The following is a 16,905-nucleotide window of genomic DNA, read 5'->3' as shown; positions in this document are numbered from 1 at the left end:
CTCAGCTAATTCTTAAATGTTTTTTCGTAAACATACACCACTCCGATACCTTGATCAGTTTTAAAATCACGTGGTTTTACCTGAAGCTCTGCAAACCGTATATATGGCTAGGTCAGGTTTCAGATGTACTGCGCGCCACAAGGGTGTATATATGGAGGGGAGGAGGGAGGCAGAAATCAGAAAAACAATTAAAGTAATAAGTAGTTGTATACACTACAATGCATCATCACATGAAGAAATTCCCCCATGAAAAGATTAACGGTTAATAATGCAGGATAATGTTAATGGATCACTACAAAATGGCGTAAAAGGCTAAGCGTTAGATAAGCGATGCTACAGCGCTTTATTTTTAGTTACGCGGGAATCCACAAATATTTTTTTCTTTAAAAAAATCAATTAATTTTATTTATAATTGTGTAAATTCGTAAGTGCATTTAAATTAGTTTTCTGTATTATAGTTTCATTCTCAGAGTCCACCGAACTATTGAACACTAGTGGTTGTCTATTTTTAACGATAATTACTCGTGTTTCAAATACATTTAAAAAAATTAATTATATGGTCATCATCGACATTCATTACTTTTTTAATTGGCACTCATTATAATATCGTTATTAATCACAATATTTTATTTTCAAATTTACACCCGTAACCCGGCGTGCATCAGACTGCTACGGAGGTCGGCCTTCCTATCCCTCTGTGTGCGAAGTTTCACTTGTAACGCGCGTGGCGGTCATGCACGCATTATCTAGGGGGAGACCTAAGATGCACATAAAGTTCTGCCATGCCCGATTACACCCGATCAATTCACCTTCGGCCAACTTCGGGATTTGTTTTATTTTTGCGCAGGAAAAATGAATTCAAATATTAAAAGTGGTCGGTTAGGTTAGCTACATTAAAACACTTTAAAACACTATGGACGGTTAGTTAGGTTAGTATAGCTACATCAAAATAAACATTGAAATATAAATATATATATAAAAATAAACCCGAGGTTGGCCGGAGGTGAATTGTTCGGGTGTAATCGGGAATGGCAGAACTTTATAAAGCGGACCACGAGTCCAAGTGCCCAACCCCCGCATGGTAGACTCTTTTCTACTCTGTCCAACACTTCATCCAGACCATCCTCTGTCGCCTGTAAATTCCTACACGTAATGCATGCCAATTTGCATCCCGCATGAATTTGCCCAGGGTTTTCCCTGTGTCTATGCAGGTTTTACCTGGGCCCAACCTATCTCTAGTTATAGTCTTAGATTTAAGAGTGAGGGGAGTTAGTCATGGCGCCAATCGCTGCCATGGCTGGCCAATCCCCTCCTAGCACATGATGCATGCGACCCTCTCCCTGCATGGCTAATCCCAGCATGACTAGGCGTATAGGCTTCGGCCTGAGACGCACCTAGGTCCCTCCCTAACCCGGACCCCTCCAAAATACACTTAGTTTTAGTTAGGTTAGGAAAAAAAAAAAGAGAAAGTTACAGATGGAGCATAAACACATTTTGTAGGTATCTCTGCTGAAGCCAGGGGACGTAAGAAGGAAGCAGGTCGCCGCCATATTGTGCAATGAAGAAAATCGCATTTTCTCATTAGTTATATGTACATATGTATGGTGGTGGAAAAGTGCATGAATATTAAACAAATAAAGACTGTTGACTCGAGAAAAATGATTGTGTACAATAGTATGTAGTAAACTACATTTCTATATACTATATAAACAAATGGCCGCCATCTTCTTTCGTGAACAAACTGGCCACAGTGCTCAGAGCTTATGCTCCATCTGTAACTTTCTCTAATCTCTGAGTATCGGCTTTGAATATATATATACTGTATAGAAGTCGCGAGTGGATAGGATTTACTCTACGTTTTTCAGGAGCGTGTGATGAGCAGCTTGGGAGCGTTATCTAGGCCGACTCGAAAACGAAAACGAGGGCGCGCGCACTAGACTCCTCCAGGTGTTGGTGGCCGCCCGCCAGGTCCCAGTGCCGCTGTCGCGTCGCCGGGTAATTAGTGGGGAGGGGGGTCGCATCCGCGCGTGCGATTGGCTCGCTCTCCGGCCTCGCCGCGCCTCCTCGCGTGCCTCCTTGATTTCCCTTAACTTGATTGGTAGGGACCGGAAAAATTCGCGTGTTCAATGACCTGTAGGATGAACTTCATAGTTCTATGAACACTCGGTCAAATGCCACCCCACTCATTGGCCGCTGTCTTGTGAGACGTCCGAACGTAGCAGCCCCTGTGATTCGATAAAGCTTTGGTTGGGTGTCTCTCACTGGCCCAGAGTCATCCAGGTGAGTTGTGAGCCAATACCAGAGGCAGCACTGAGGTATAACTATTTGTATTTTAGCCTATCGCGAAATGAATTCGCGAATTTTTCCGGTTTCTATTTGGTTTCGACCAGTTCTCAAGGGGGTGCCTCCCATTTCAGGTCAAAATCTTATACTTACAGTAATTACAGATAAACTTGTAGACGTTTTCAATTATTTAACTTTCACGAAATGAAAAAAATATATATATACAGCTCATACCTTTTTTCATAATTAGTTGCCAAAATTACATTTTTAACGTATTTTGGTTGTACAAATAAGAATAATTTAATTTATTGCAGAACTGAAACTTTTTAGGTTTAACTTCAATGACACTGGCTACTTCAAGAAATGGTTCGAATTTCTTTCAGAAAATATTAATTAATTTTACCTGGCATTTCAAAATTCTCAAATGTGTTACGATTTTGACAGCCAAAGAAACAGGAAATGAGTTTTTGTGATAGAAATGCAAACCATATCATGAAGTAGCCAGTGGCATTGCAGTTAAACCTAATAAGTTTCAGTTCTGCAATAAATTAAATTCTCCTTACTTGTACCAACCAAAAAATGTTAAAAATGTAACTCTGGCAGCTAATCATGCAAAAAGTATGCGCTGTATATATAGCCTATTTTTCATTTCGTGAAAGATAAAAAAATTGAAAAAGTCTGAAAGTTGATCAGTGATTAATATAAATATAAAATCATGATCTGAAATGGGAAGTACCCCCTTATGCGCCAGAACAGTATATAGAAATGATCTACAGCCAGTTTTAGTCACGGATTCCCTCGGCAACCGATCCCGTGGGGGCATAGTCCGATTGGGAGGTAAGTGTGGATCTTCAACGTGTCCAAGTTCAGACAAGTCCAAACTGGTAATTGGTTCCGAGAACCGGGAAATAGATACGCCATTCCCAATCGCGGCATGGATTCTAACAACTGAACAGCCACGTGGAGAGGCTGAGGAGACCCGTCCCAACTTCGGCGCCACCGAACAACTGCCATCCCGCCGTATACACCAGGTAACCGACGGTGTTTACCCCCACCGGGGTTACAGGCAGTACCGACACGGGCCCACGCCTATCACATCCCTGGGTCCCCCTCGGTCACCCAGTTGCTCGTGATCCAGCCGAGGACATCGCCTCTACTAGCTCTGCAGGCTAGTAGCTCAACACTTACACTCGTCAACGGAGCGATTTCAACGCCGGTACACTGTTTCCAAGTCTAATATCGCGCATTTTGCACACGTCGAGGCGCCCAGAGAGCACAGAGAGCACACACCCCCAAAAATGAATTCGGGTTATGCCACACATCCACAAAATTGAACTCAATATTATGTGCCAGACAGTCACTATTAACTTGTGAATTCCATTATGCTTTAACAAAACAAAAATTTTAAAAATCACGCAATAAAATATTGCTATTGCCTGATGTTAACGTCGTTTGTTTCCTTCGTCTCCACTTTTAATTTCCTTAAAGTCATCGCGTTCCAACACACACAAAAGAAAATAATTGTACATTTACAAAATATTCCTTTGGAAACCAGTTGCCAAGAAATAGTTTGTAATACTACAATAAAAAAAGTATTGTTTATTTATATAACACATTGCTATGTTTACTATTGCATACATGAAATAATTTTTTTTTGGAACCAATATTTGTCACGCATACAAAAATTGTCACATAATTTTAAAATTTGATTGATGTTTCACACAAGGCATAAATATTTTAAACAGTGGAAAAAGGTAATCGTTTATTCAACAATAGGACTTTATTTTGTTTTGTTATTCTTATTAATGTGCGTCGTTAGTACGAAGAAGCTATTCAGGGAACGGTTTAGAAATTAATAACTTTAACTAATATAGCGCGGGTGCGCGGGAATAAGGGGATAAGTCAAATGTTGGCCAATTTTTTTTTATGGTATGGAATAAAGGAGAACAAGCTCTACAAACTGGTCCAAATGGGTATAGCACCCTTGTGTGTTATTCTATGGCACTGAACTTTTGGAGTTACATCACAAACTGACAGTTTTCGTGCGTGAAAAGGGGGATAAGTAATTTACAATGACATTTTGACATATCCCCTTTTTCCCGTGCACCCGTACTGGGACAACGCGAAGCATAAATGCCCGGTTCAAAATCCGAAAGAACATCTTTTAGTACGATTTATGTACAAATCTATAGATATATGTAATTTCATTTAGATTTACAAAAGAAACCTAGTGGATATTGGGTTCGTTGTGTCTCATTCATATCCTTAAAAAGAACTTAATTTGATTTTTGTTCATTTGGGGGGGGGGGGGGGGGGGATAGGAACTGAAGGCTTCATTTCGGTTTCAAAAGTTTTCATTCCTTTACAATTGTTCAACTTTTAATATTGCACATTTGTATTCGTTAAGGTAAATAGTGTACACACGTATGTTGACGGTACTATTTCAGTTTTAGACATTCCCCAAAAATTAATTAAATATTAAACGCTAATTACTTCTTAGAGTGCACTTCATTTACTAGACAATATTAAAGTAAGCATTCCACTGAATTATGTACTATGCTTTTAACAGAGCCAATTTCGGAAAATTAAACAAAACATTATGGTTTAAATATTTTTGATACCATGATGGTCATTATCATCTTTCCATTTTAGGGCCCTTAAATTTTCTTAAAATAATCTGTGTCCTATAAGTATAATAAACATAAATAAACATGTTAATAATAATAAACATGTTATACCAGTCGCGGCATTCGCATGGGAAAAAAAAAACCACTGGTTCGTAGATTTTTTATCCTGGCAAAAATAAGTGTTTCGAAAGCGTGCAATTTGTGTTTCACTATGATGCTTATTTCCTGAAATTCTTTTGGTGGTGAAGCGGAGGATTTGCTCAACTTTCATAACTTTACTTATTGTAAACAATGGACTAAAAATAAATTTTTGTCATTTAAGCGTTTAGTCATTAAAGTCATCCTTGAAAACTCATTATTTCTCTTTATTAACGTTAAAAGTCGCATGGCTAGGCCAGTTAAAAGAAATGGTTTTCCGCAATGCCAACTCTACACTTCAGCCAATGTGTGTTGTTCCGCAAACATGGCCCACGCCGTTATTGGACAAAAAAAAAGGGGGGGGGGGGGTCTTCACGCAGTGTGTCTGTAGTAATGATGCATGCGTGGTCATCCCATGGGTACACTATGACAAAATGCTGGCACATATCTGACAATGCTCAGTGTGGTATTTAATCAGGGGTGTACGGAAGGGGGGGGGGGAGGGAGCGAACATATCCCCATCCCCGAGATCACAAAACATCGAATCATTCCTAAAAACAAAAGGTAAAAAATTCGAAAGCGAGCAGTGGGATAATCAGTATCATGACTGAATGACTGACAACAGACAACGCACAGCTTAAATACCTAGAGTTTGTAAATTTGGAGGAAATATTCCTTGAGTACGCTAGGGTTGCGCAAAGGAGGTATTTTTTTGAAATTCGATCTCTGAAGGGGTTAAAAAGGGTGATAAAATTTTAATGAATATATATAAGTTACGATGAAATTATATGAGTATGATATACAAAAGTAAAAAAATAACACGTGTTTCATTATTTTTTTAAAAGTCATATCATAAGGGGGATGTTTCGTGGGCGTTATATATCAAAATTACAGTTATTGGTCGAAAATCACCATAAATGCATTCTTCGCCTCCGTTAAAATTTTGCGGGGGCATTAAAAATGAAAAAAAAAAAAAATCCCGTTTTTTCAAGTAAATGTCCTATAGACTTCAAACTCGGCAGTGATGTTCCTGTGAATTACGTGGCCATCAACTGAGAACGAGGTTTTCTGAAAATCATCTCCCAATGGTTTTTTTAAATCTTGGGCAACGCCGGGTACTTGGCTAGTTCTTGAATATGCGTCAAGTAGTTTAATTACGGGTGGTGATGATTGGCCATCAGTATTGAAGCTGGTTTGGATCCACAGCCGTCGCCACGGGCGGACTAGGCGAGATGAGTCTGCGACGGTCCGCCGTTGCCTTCCGCGGTATGGAGGCAACGCACATTCCTCAATGGAAATCCCTACTCGGCCAGGATTTAGGATTTGAACCCGGGACCTTTAAGTCACTAGCCAGAAACTCTGAAACAAATAATCCAGTAGGTCTAAATAGGTACTACTAGCAAGAAGTGCAGATAAAATTTTATATACACACACAAGGGACAGGGATTGCCAAAAACAAGCAAATTTTGTTAAGGAGCTTATTTCCCGGAAACGAAACCCTGCAAAAAATTACAGGGGCGAACAGTAGTGTGTGAAAATTTGAATTTTGCGGGCTTCAGGGGATTGGCAGCTATTCACGAGCAGACCCGCCGTGAAGGATTTTCTTTTTTTTTTTTTTTTTGGGGGGGGGGGGGGGTGTTGGGGAAAGAGAGATAAGGTTAAAATTCGTGGGGTTTCGACCACCAGGTTTGAGTTTCGAGATTATTTTTAATTAAATGATTTTTACCCTGATCGTTGGACGAAATTACGTACATGCCCATTGAATTCACCAGACAGACACCTTGCAAGATAATGCGATACGTATGGGATACGTTTACAGTTCTTTTTAAGTGAATACGTCTTTAACATTGTTTTCATAGTGGGAGGCAATTAAAAAAAACGAATAATAACAAAAAACGGGGGATACAGTTTGGTGTTGCAGCTACATATCCCGAACCAAAATTTAATTACACCACTGGATGGCTAAAGGATCAAAAAAATTCGTTACGCCAAGTGAGGACTGTGACGCATCGCGCGCGGTGAGAGGGGGAAGCGCCGCTATTTTGAGGTAATTTTTGCTGCGTTTCGAGATTTCCAGTTAGTATAACTTTTGACTCGGAGAAGCTACGTCGTTAGTTTAAGTTTCAATCGTCAACTCTCGTCAAAATATATCGATTGCATATATAAAACATTAGTGTAAAATAGTTACAAAAAAAAAACGTATTTTATATTTCGTATAGAAAATATTACCTATTACGTACACGTATTCACGTACAACACACGGCCGTGTCTATGACACAGTCACACCTCATTTTTTTTTTGTGGGGGTTGGAAAAATTGTGTGTTAAGTGATGGGGAGGGATCCGACTGCGGTGACGGCGACGCAGCGAACGGGTTTATCCACCCCTGTGGTGGGATTGGCAGCGCGGCCGGAAAGCGAACTAGTTTCAGCGCCGCGAGCACTGAAGTTGCTAATGAGGACGGCCCTTTGGCACACTCACCCCCCCCCCCCTCCACCCTCCTCCTGCTGTCACTCTGTCCGGCCACGCCCCCTAACCACCACCGGGTGTCACCTGTGGCGGCGTAGGCGGACTAGCACATCCGGGTTAGCGCTTCCCGGAACGGGGCCCGCTTCGTCAGGGGTGTATCTGTGTTGGTGAGGCGGGATGACAAGCGCGACGCTTGCTGGTGCTTCTAGCGCAGTGTCGCCTATGGACTGGCGCGCAGTCTTCTCGTCGTCACAGGATAACTGTGAAACTTGAGCGGTGACCGTAACATTATATGGCGGAGAAATGAACGTAAAGGTGTAATGCAAGTCCCTTAAGTGCTATCAAGAATCTGTACCTGTTGTTTTACGCCTAAAAATTACTCTGAAAACATGCGTTTTAGCCATTTTAACTCTTCTAAAAAAACAGTTTAAAAACTTAATCCGAAATCAAAAGTACTTTTCGGCCCCACAGCGAACTCTTGAATGCTTTTCGTAAGCAGACCCCACTCGGATATCTCGAGTAGTTTTGAAATCGCGTTGTTTTTCCTGAAGCTCTGCACACCGTATGTGTTCCCGGGTAGGGTAGAGTGATGGAGCGACAGTACAACAGCGCGATAAACGCGACGCGAATATATTTTTTTCTTTAGTTATAGCTACTTCTTTAGGCGCGTTGTGGAAAAAATAAAGGATCTATGCGCGCGCATCATGCAACGAAATTTTTACAGGAAGATGGCGGACCCACGTAAAACTCATGTATAGTCACTTTCATAAAAAAAATCAGGGGATGTACCAAACGTATTGGTGTGCCAAATTAAACTTTATGATAATGTAACTACCTTGTAATATATTTGGTAAACTACAATATTCATAGTAAAGAGTGATTTCAAGTTTTGGAAAACCCAATGATGCTGGTATTACAGCAATTATAATAGATATCCTCCTTCAATCTTCTGTCGGGCTTCATAGCGCAATGGTTATAGTGCGCGGTTAATAAGATATAAGAGTGTGGTTCAGAACTCTGCATTGGAAACGGTTTTACATAAAAAAAAAAAAAAGATTCCCCGTTCCCATTTACACGATTTTAACGAAGTTGTGATACTTGAAAAATAACGTGTCGAGACCTAGGTATATTATACACCGACATATCACACACACACACACACACACACACACCCTACGTGGGTTTAAATCACAATTCAGTCATTTTGATTAAGGTTGTGCGTGTGGTTTCCCAAAATCATTCCAGGCTAGTTCCAGGCTGGAACGTAATTTCATCTCGTGGCCGAGTCCTGATTGTGCCGTGTATTTACATTTCTTATGACCTAGCAAATCAACTACATTTCGCCGCCTGAGTATTGGAGTGTTCTATGTCCACTTTTTATGTTTTTTATGCTATGGACACGAAATTAATATTAGTATTAATTTGTACTATATCAACACACGTCTACGCACATAAAAATGTTTGTTCTTAATTTAAGACCAATATTATTTTGTTCTATGTCATGATATTCATAGTTGTTTAAACTTTCAAATGCTTATATCTCAGTTCCGACTTCAATGGACATAGACTCCAATTCTCAGGCGACGATTTGTGGACGCGAATCACACGTAGGTTCCGCACCCGCCGATAGAATTCGCTGCCGAAGCAGCTACTTCTACTGTTTGATAATTGAATCAACATACCGAAATTATAAACTATATAAATATTGAAACGGCTCTGACAAAAGCGAAAAAAAAAAATTGAAAAAAATATACAAACCCTAGCGTTGGGCCTGATTTTTGATAAGGAATCTTATTAAAATACTGCCCATCTTGTTCAAATTCATTAAAACAGTTAATACTTTAAAAGTTTTCCTTTGGCATTGTGAACTTTATTGTGCACCATCCGCCACAGATGGCAGCACACTGGTTGTTGCACATTTCCGTTCCTTGACTTACGTTCCGTTCACGTGTCCACCAAATGTGCCATGTACCGAGAGCTAAGATGTTGCACGTCAGAAGTATAAATTACGTTTGCGCTCCGTGACGTGTATGTGTGTGTGTATGTGCTGCAGGGTTCCTGCTCTTCAAGGACTACTGCGAGAACGTGTCTGAGGAGCCCGTACCGCACCTCAAGTTCTACGAGGAGGTGAGTGTCTGCCTGGTGTCTGTCGAGAGGTCTTGGGTTCGAGCCCTCTCTGCGATATCCGTAATGGCTTCAGTGATATGCAGGGGCAGGCATTTTTCGCGAATAAATCTGAACGCCCATTAGACTGCAACAAGGTATACCCGCACCAGGGGTTTCTTCCTTGTGATTGGCGGCCGTCTGCGAGAGAAGACATTGCCTTTTTTTTTTTTTTTTTTTACAAGCCACTCAGAAGGCGTTTGCTGAATTACTGCGATTGGTGTGCTGACAGTACACATGGTACTCGCCCAATCACGAAACACAGTCGATGCTACAGTTTTTTTAACTTGTAACTAATCTCGGAATCTTTTCGCGAAATATGCATGGCCCTAGTGATATGCTTCCTAGTATTATATACATTGTCGGCTGAAGGCCGTCTTTGGGGAAAAAATTAGCCTACCCTCTAATCTGAACAGGTTGAATGTGCATTCGACCGACATATTTCAGCTGCAGACTTGGTTCAACACGAGGGGAAAAAAATACAAGTTAAAAAAAAAATAAACAGCACGTTCGCAAATTGTGGGTCATAAATGTAATGGGTCCTTAAACTAAACCTTACAAAGTTGCGCGTGAACAGAAGTGCGTCAAATTTGGATCTGGTGGTCTTCAAGAGCACTACTCCACTGGTTGAGAGAACGTGCGACGCTACCGCAGTGGCGTTCAAATGCGAATTGGTTTGGTATCCTAAAGCACACTTAACTATACTGCCACGGACATATACCACTATTGTAATAAAAAAGATTCTATTGCATGATATTTTACAAGATGTGCTTTCTGTGAATTGCGCAAGATTATTCGTAAGACTAATTATCGCAGAATATTTGACCGTGTTGTAAGCGTAGAGTTTTTAGGAATAACTAAGAATTTGTGATAGAATTTTAAGAGGTATCGGCTATCTAGCGTCGCTATTTGTTTTGTCTGGAACTGTGGGTGGAGGAGGCAGAAGAAAGAGAAGTGGTGGAAATCGTTACACCTGAACATTACCGAGGTAGTGGGCCCTCGTGCCGATAGAGCGCTCCTCGGTCAAGCTGATGATATGTTTGGGTCGGCGGGCGAGCAGTTTGTCCGAATCGATATCGAAAGCTTCAGAAGATTAGACGAGAAACTTAGAATAACCTTTTCTTGTCCAGACTTCCGCGCAGGAAACCACTGCTTTGGAGAAACTCTGTCGGTTGGTATTCTCCACCTACTGTTATCAACGAAATAAATCTAATGCGAGAGGACTTGGCAACCCAGCATTATAGCTTTATTGACACAAAACTGTGGAATAAAAACGACGACCTAATGTGTAAAAATGAATACGCGAATCAAATAAGTAACCCAATTTTTTTTCCCCGGACACATTTCGTTTTCCGCATTGATTGTTGTCTTTTCTTGGCTCAGTGAAAGCTACCTCGTTGTTTTGAAACACCGCAAGTCGGCTAATGAAACACAAAGAGCTCCCGCAAACAGTGACAGTGTGGAAAAAAAACGGGGAAAACTCTGGAAACTGGTGTCTTCAAAACCTGGATTACACAAGGAAATTAACGATATGTATCTTGGTTACAAACCTTGTGTTCCTCCCCCAGAAAAGTTTTTCGAAAGATGATGCTTGAATACTTAATTTTTTTATTTGCTGTCTGATGACCTTCAAGTGCTTTTTTTTTTGTTTTTAAACGTGAAATTTTATGAACGGCAGATCCTTGCACCACGTACTACTGCTTTGTGTCCTGATACGTGTTCACAGAGAAGGCTACTTATTTTAATTTGTCCAGTTCAGTGTCCGTGGACGTAGTTCCTTTAGAGGGTATTCTGGGTTGGGGAGGGGCGACTTTACTCAAGACTTGTTTGCTTAGTCAGACAACACTGCGACACAGTGTGTATCGTCATCACAGCTACTGCGGGCCTCGTGGTCCGTGTGCCAGAGCCGAGCATCGAACCAAGGGCCCGCGAAGAGTTCCAGGCCTCGGAGTGCCGCCCACTGCCTCTTGTTCGTGTGTGGATGTCTGTGAGAAGGATGGTACTTGGTTACTTCTAAGGTGGCGTTGAAATTTTGTTTCTTTGGCGGGATCGCAGGAGGCACTCGAACCCACGTGCTGCCGAGGGCAATGCGATGGATAAAGATTGAAGTCACTTCTTTTCCTAGAGCCATCTGCAACCGATGTAGGTAGGTGATTTCTTGTGGAGATGAGTGAGATGACACACTGCGCAGGGCGATAGCCGTGCTCAATTGGGGTAAGTGGGGGGGGGGGGGACATGGTCCCACCCTGACTGCGCATTCGCAAGAGTGACGTAGAGGCGAGAGGAAAAGGTCCGCTCTGTTAGTTCGGGCGCGGGAAGCCCAGAACGCTGTCATGACGTCAGCGGTCGCGGCTCTGCGGTTGTCTCCCTCATCGACTGCTGATCTGCCGTTCAACCCTCGGTCTTGCCCCCACGCCGGTCGCTTCTTCCCCTTCACATCGCTATTGGGTGTTCAACACAGACAAGAAGGTTATGCCCGCGCGCGCCAGCGATTGTAATTGGCGGTCGGTCGCCTGCAACTTCCGGGACGAGTTTGCTTCTGCGCTGGTTGGCCAAGGTTGGTGTGCTGACGGTATACGTGTACCTGAAATAAACCCAGCCAACCACGAAACACACACGATGCGCTACAGCTGGTCTGGAAATCTTCTCGCGAAAAGTTCACGGCTCTGTTTATAAACTTGGCGTTCAATAAGAATATGGAGAAGAAGGAAGACTGTTACTTTTTCTCGGCTAGCTAATAAACATACACGTTTTTCAGGATGCACACCAAAAGGAAAGTGCAAGAATGCTGAATATGAAGATGGAATGGAATAGAATGAAACTAACAGTGGACTTTCCTATGAAGTCAGAAAATAGAAGAAAATATTTGTACAGCCTAAGAAGTCAAGATTTATGAAAAAATTGCAAGTTTATATAAAATACAACTTAACACAGTGCTTGCAGGATATTAATACTGATTAAACTATATCGGAAATTATTTAGTTATATAACAGCCCAATGGAGTGATGTATATACATTTGATGCTTCAAAAAATATATACAGCGCCGACACAGCAACATTTGTGGAAGATTGCAACATTAAGGTCTTAAATATGTGCGCATATATTATAAATTTTGTGTGTACAAAGGAATAATATTTTATGAAAATAAATGTGTGTTAAAGTATAAAATAATTGTACCTGTTATAAAGTGGTTAAAGTAATAAAGGTCTCAAAAAACTAATTCAAGACAGCCCAAGAAAATATCACAAGGATAATAAAACTATACAGAATACTTATTGGGATAGCATCTAGGAAGACTCTGAAATTAAGAGCTATTAGGAATAATCTGATATTGGACAGAGGTTTTTCCTCTTCACAGGAGGTCTACAGGTTACAAAAGTCTCGAACAAATGTCGAAACTGATTGAATAATTTCGAAAGTCATGAAAAGACCCGAAATTAACAATAACGGTGCTGGAAGTTACGATTTTGCTGATTAGCATTTTTTTAGACGCCTCGCTTCAGTTTAGTGCCGTACATTAAATTATATATGTGAAAATAATATCTAGCATATAAAATCGACACTACCTAAAAAAAACTAAATATATTTCGTATTATGCTTGATTTTTCTTATATATAAAATATAAATAATAAAAGTTGTTAGCTAATTTTGTATAAATGTTCTGAATAAAGGTCTTAAAATTGGTTCACGAAGTATTTGTAGAACGTTATAGTTATCACGATGGCTCTCGCATTTGTCGTTTTGTCTCAAATTTTTTCACTAGGTATGTTTGTTAAACATTTTTACGAGTTGCCAAAAGTCACGCAGATCATAAACAATTGCATGAACTTTTTTTAAATTTAGATAATTTCAGGTAATATGTTCTGTGTTATCACTCCAATCGAAAGAGAACTATGGTGACGAATCTAGAGGAACAGCTCTTTAAATAATAGCGATATAAAGATAATGGTACAACTGCTTGTGGACCTAGCCTCAAGAGGGCAGCCAAGTTGCCCAGCTACTCTGTTTACAAGCCACTCGGGAAGTTCTGAGAGACTTCTGATTACGTATGGCATTTAAGAGCAGTTGAATTTCCCTATCGTTGTTTAATTTCATGGTTTGGATTTCACCGTGTATATTTTAGGACAAAAAAAAAAGCTGAAACGTGTGTTTTCACGGGCGTTTAGTAGACATGGTAAACGTTAGTCACTTGCCGAAATCTGTTGTGTTTAACATTTCATCTTTTAATTAAAGGTGGGTGGTAGCAGAGGGGTGTAAGTAAGAAATTATAGAGTTATGTTTGGTTGAATGTTAACATGAAGCTGTTTGTAGGCAAAAGGGAAATTGCTTGGTCCCAAAAGGGATGCAGGAGTAGTCTAAGATGTCTGCTACTTTGTATCAAGTTTTCGTAAACTACTTAACAAAACTACTTAAAGAAATAAAGCCTGAAAGCCTACAAATTATTCTCTATTCACTTAAACACAATTGCTTCCGACCGCCTCAAGTATAGTGTCATCTAGAAATGTGATTGCGACATTTCCCCCCCCCCCTTTTTTCTATTACATAATTAATTAAAAGTAGGTTGATGTACGTTATATAATAATTTATTTTCTGCAGATTGATAGGTACTGTTTGAACAACAATTTTTGTTCCAGTCAGTTGTCAGAGGGTAGCGTGGGCCATACCCAACTCTCAAATGTTAAGTTAGCCAGTGTGCATTGGAAGACGACAAGAACAAATGCATGTTTTATTCTGTTATTGTTTGTTTAAATGAAGTTGATAAAATTTTTTTTTTGTGAAAGTATAAATCATTGGAAAATTTTCCTGTTTTGCAAAAAAAAAAAAAAAAATGGTTGTCTGTAAAGTCGGTTTACGGACGATAGTTTAACGTGACAACGTCATAACAAAACATTGATGAAATGATTGCATACTTTATGAATAAAATTGAATCATTTATATTTTAATAATAAAAGAATAAATACTTGAAATTATACTAGTAGTCAGATTTTTAAAATGCAGGAATAATTAACCTTTATTGCCGAAATTGTTGTTGTAATAAGCAATGAAAACCACATTAACTTTTCACTTCACTTTATGAACAGTTGAGTGGAAGAGAGATAGATGCGGCGCAAGCGTACAATGAGCGTAACGGGACACTTTTTCGTGCGTGCAGCCGGCGTTCATCGATTTATTAGACGTCACGTCAAAAAAACTTTTTCCCTGTAAATGATTGGAAATGAAATAACCGAAATTGCGTGCCTCGTCGAGCCTCTAGTCCACTCAGAGCTCGGCCGAGCTCAGAGTTGGTGTCGTGTGTGTTGGAGACCTGCCACATCGGCGCAGGTGCGTTTCTGCCTGACGTGTCGTAGCCGGTGGCGCCGATGCGGACGTGGCATTTGATTGGTTCACGTGACCTTTGGCGTCGGGAGCAGATCTGTCGGACCAGAGCCGGCGAACTTGAACATCCCAGCGGCGGACAGGTCGGTCGAAACCATCTGCACCTGACGTCGTGAACAGTGTTCGCCGATTACGTCGCGCGAAAAAAAAATACTTATTGATTTTTAGGCTTTTGGAAAATCGTCTGAGACACCATTGTATTGTGTTTTGTTTCCCGTAAAGTTGCTTTGAAAGGAAAACGAGGTGTCTGAAAATGTAATTAAAAAATATAACTGGCGCAGGCATGAAACTAACAGGCTTAATCCATATATATATATATATATATATATATATATATATATATATATATATATATATATCTCCAAGTTAAATTTAAAAAAAATATATTACCCATACATATTTCATCTATATTTTGTATAAAGTTCTCGAGCCAATTTAAAATACCTACTTGTAAAGTGTCATGTGATATAGAACCATTGGATAAGTGAATGTAGCACGTTCCTACAGAAAACTAATCAGCAGGGCCCGAGAAATCTGGCGGTTACATTGACCTCTAGGGTAGACTCGGGCAAATGCCACCTGCTCGACTGTGAGCCAACCCAGAGAGTAGGAAAAGATACAGATGGAGCATTAGCTGTCAGACGTGAAGTCCATTCTCCCCCCCCCCCCCCCCCACCTTTTCTTCTGACTTTCACATACAAATATGGCGGATGTTTGTTTATATTTTAATCAGCTGTTCTAGCCTGATTTTATTAACGGCTGTAGTTAAAGGCTGTTCGGAAGAAAAATTAAATCAGAATATTACTGGTTAAAATGTTTATGTATGCTAAAAATCCAAAACGAATCTTCTTAACACAGATGCAATGATATGAGTTGACATTTTTTCTTCTTAATTTAATCTCCGATACAGGTACAGCTGATACATTTTTGTAAACAAAACGGTTGTCATATTGGTACGCGTAGTACACTGAAATACCCCTACACTTTTGGCTTCACAACCTCCCCTCCTCTGTAGAATCGGATCTTATGCTCCATCTGTGTATTCCGCCTGATCTTCGGAGCCAACCATAGGAGCAATACGAAAGCATAATTTGTTTTGGATTTTAGCATATCGCGAAATGAATCCGTGAATTCTTCCGGTCCCTGCTGATCGGACAACACTGTCGGACAGGTGGGACAGGTGGGACAGGTGGGACAGGTGGGACAGGTGGGACAGGTGGGACAGGTGGGACAGGTGGGACAGGTGGGACAGGTCGGACAGGTCGGACAGGTGGGACAGGCGGGACAGGCGGGACAGGCGGGACAGGTGGGACAGGTGGGACAGGTGGGACAGGTGGGACAGGTGGGACAGGTGGGACAGGTGGGACAGGTGGGACAGGCGGGACAGGCGGGACAGGTGGGACAGGCGGGACAGGCGGGACAGGCGGGACAGGTGGGACAGGTGGGACAGGTGGGACAGGTCGGACAGGTCGGACAGGTCGGACAGGTCGGACAGGTCGGACAGGTCGGAAAGGTCGGACAGGCGGGACAGGCGGGACAGGCGGGACAGGCGGGACAGGCGGGACAGGCGGGACAGGTCGGACAGGTCGGACAGGTCGGAAAGGTCGGACAGGCGGGACAGGCGGGACAGGCGGGACAGGTCGGACAGGTGGGACAGGTGGGACAGGTCGGACAGGCGGGACAGGCGGGACAGGCGGGACAGGCGGGACAGGTGGGACAGGCGGGACAGGTGGGACAGGCGGGACAGGTGGGACAAAAGCGAGAGTGCGGCGTGGCCTTCATCAGAGCACTCGCGGCTTAGAGAGTGTGCGATCAAGCACCTCACCTCGTCCATGATTATCGAAACGAC

General features: G+C 41.5%; 1 protein-coding gene across 1 annotated transcript in view; it reads left to right on the top strand.

Moving 5' to 3' along the window:
• The window catches only part of LOC134539813 (G protein-coupled receptor kinase 1), a 253,192-nt gene that overhangs the window by 81,079 nt on the left and 155,208 nt on the right, over positions 1–16,905 (top strand). Inside the window, exon 3 of the mRNA XM_063382098.1 lies at positions 9,570–9,643. Coding sequence (XP_063238168.1) covers positions 9,570–9,643 — 74 coding nt within the window. The remainder of the gene's footprint in view (positions 1–9,569; positions 9,644–16,905) is intronic.

The sequence above is a fragment of the Bacillus rossius genome, chromosome 16, assembly GCF_032445375.1.
Source record: "Bacillus rossius redtenbacheri isolate Brsri chromosome 16, Brsri_v3, whole genome shotgun sequence".
In the NCBI taxonomy this organism is placed as follows: Eukaryota; Metazoa; Arthropoda; class Insecta; order Phasmatodea; family Bacillidae; genus Bacillus; species Bacillus rossius.
This window is presented reverse-complemented; position numbering and strand designations above follow the sequence as displayed.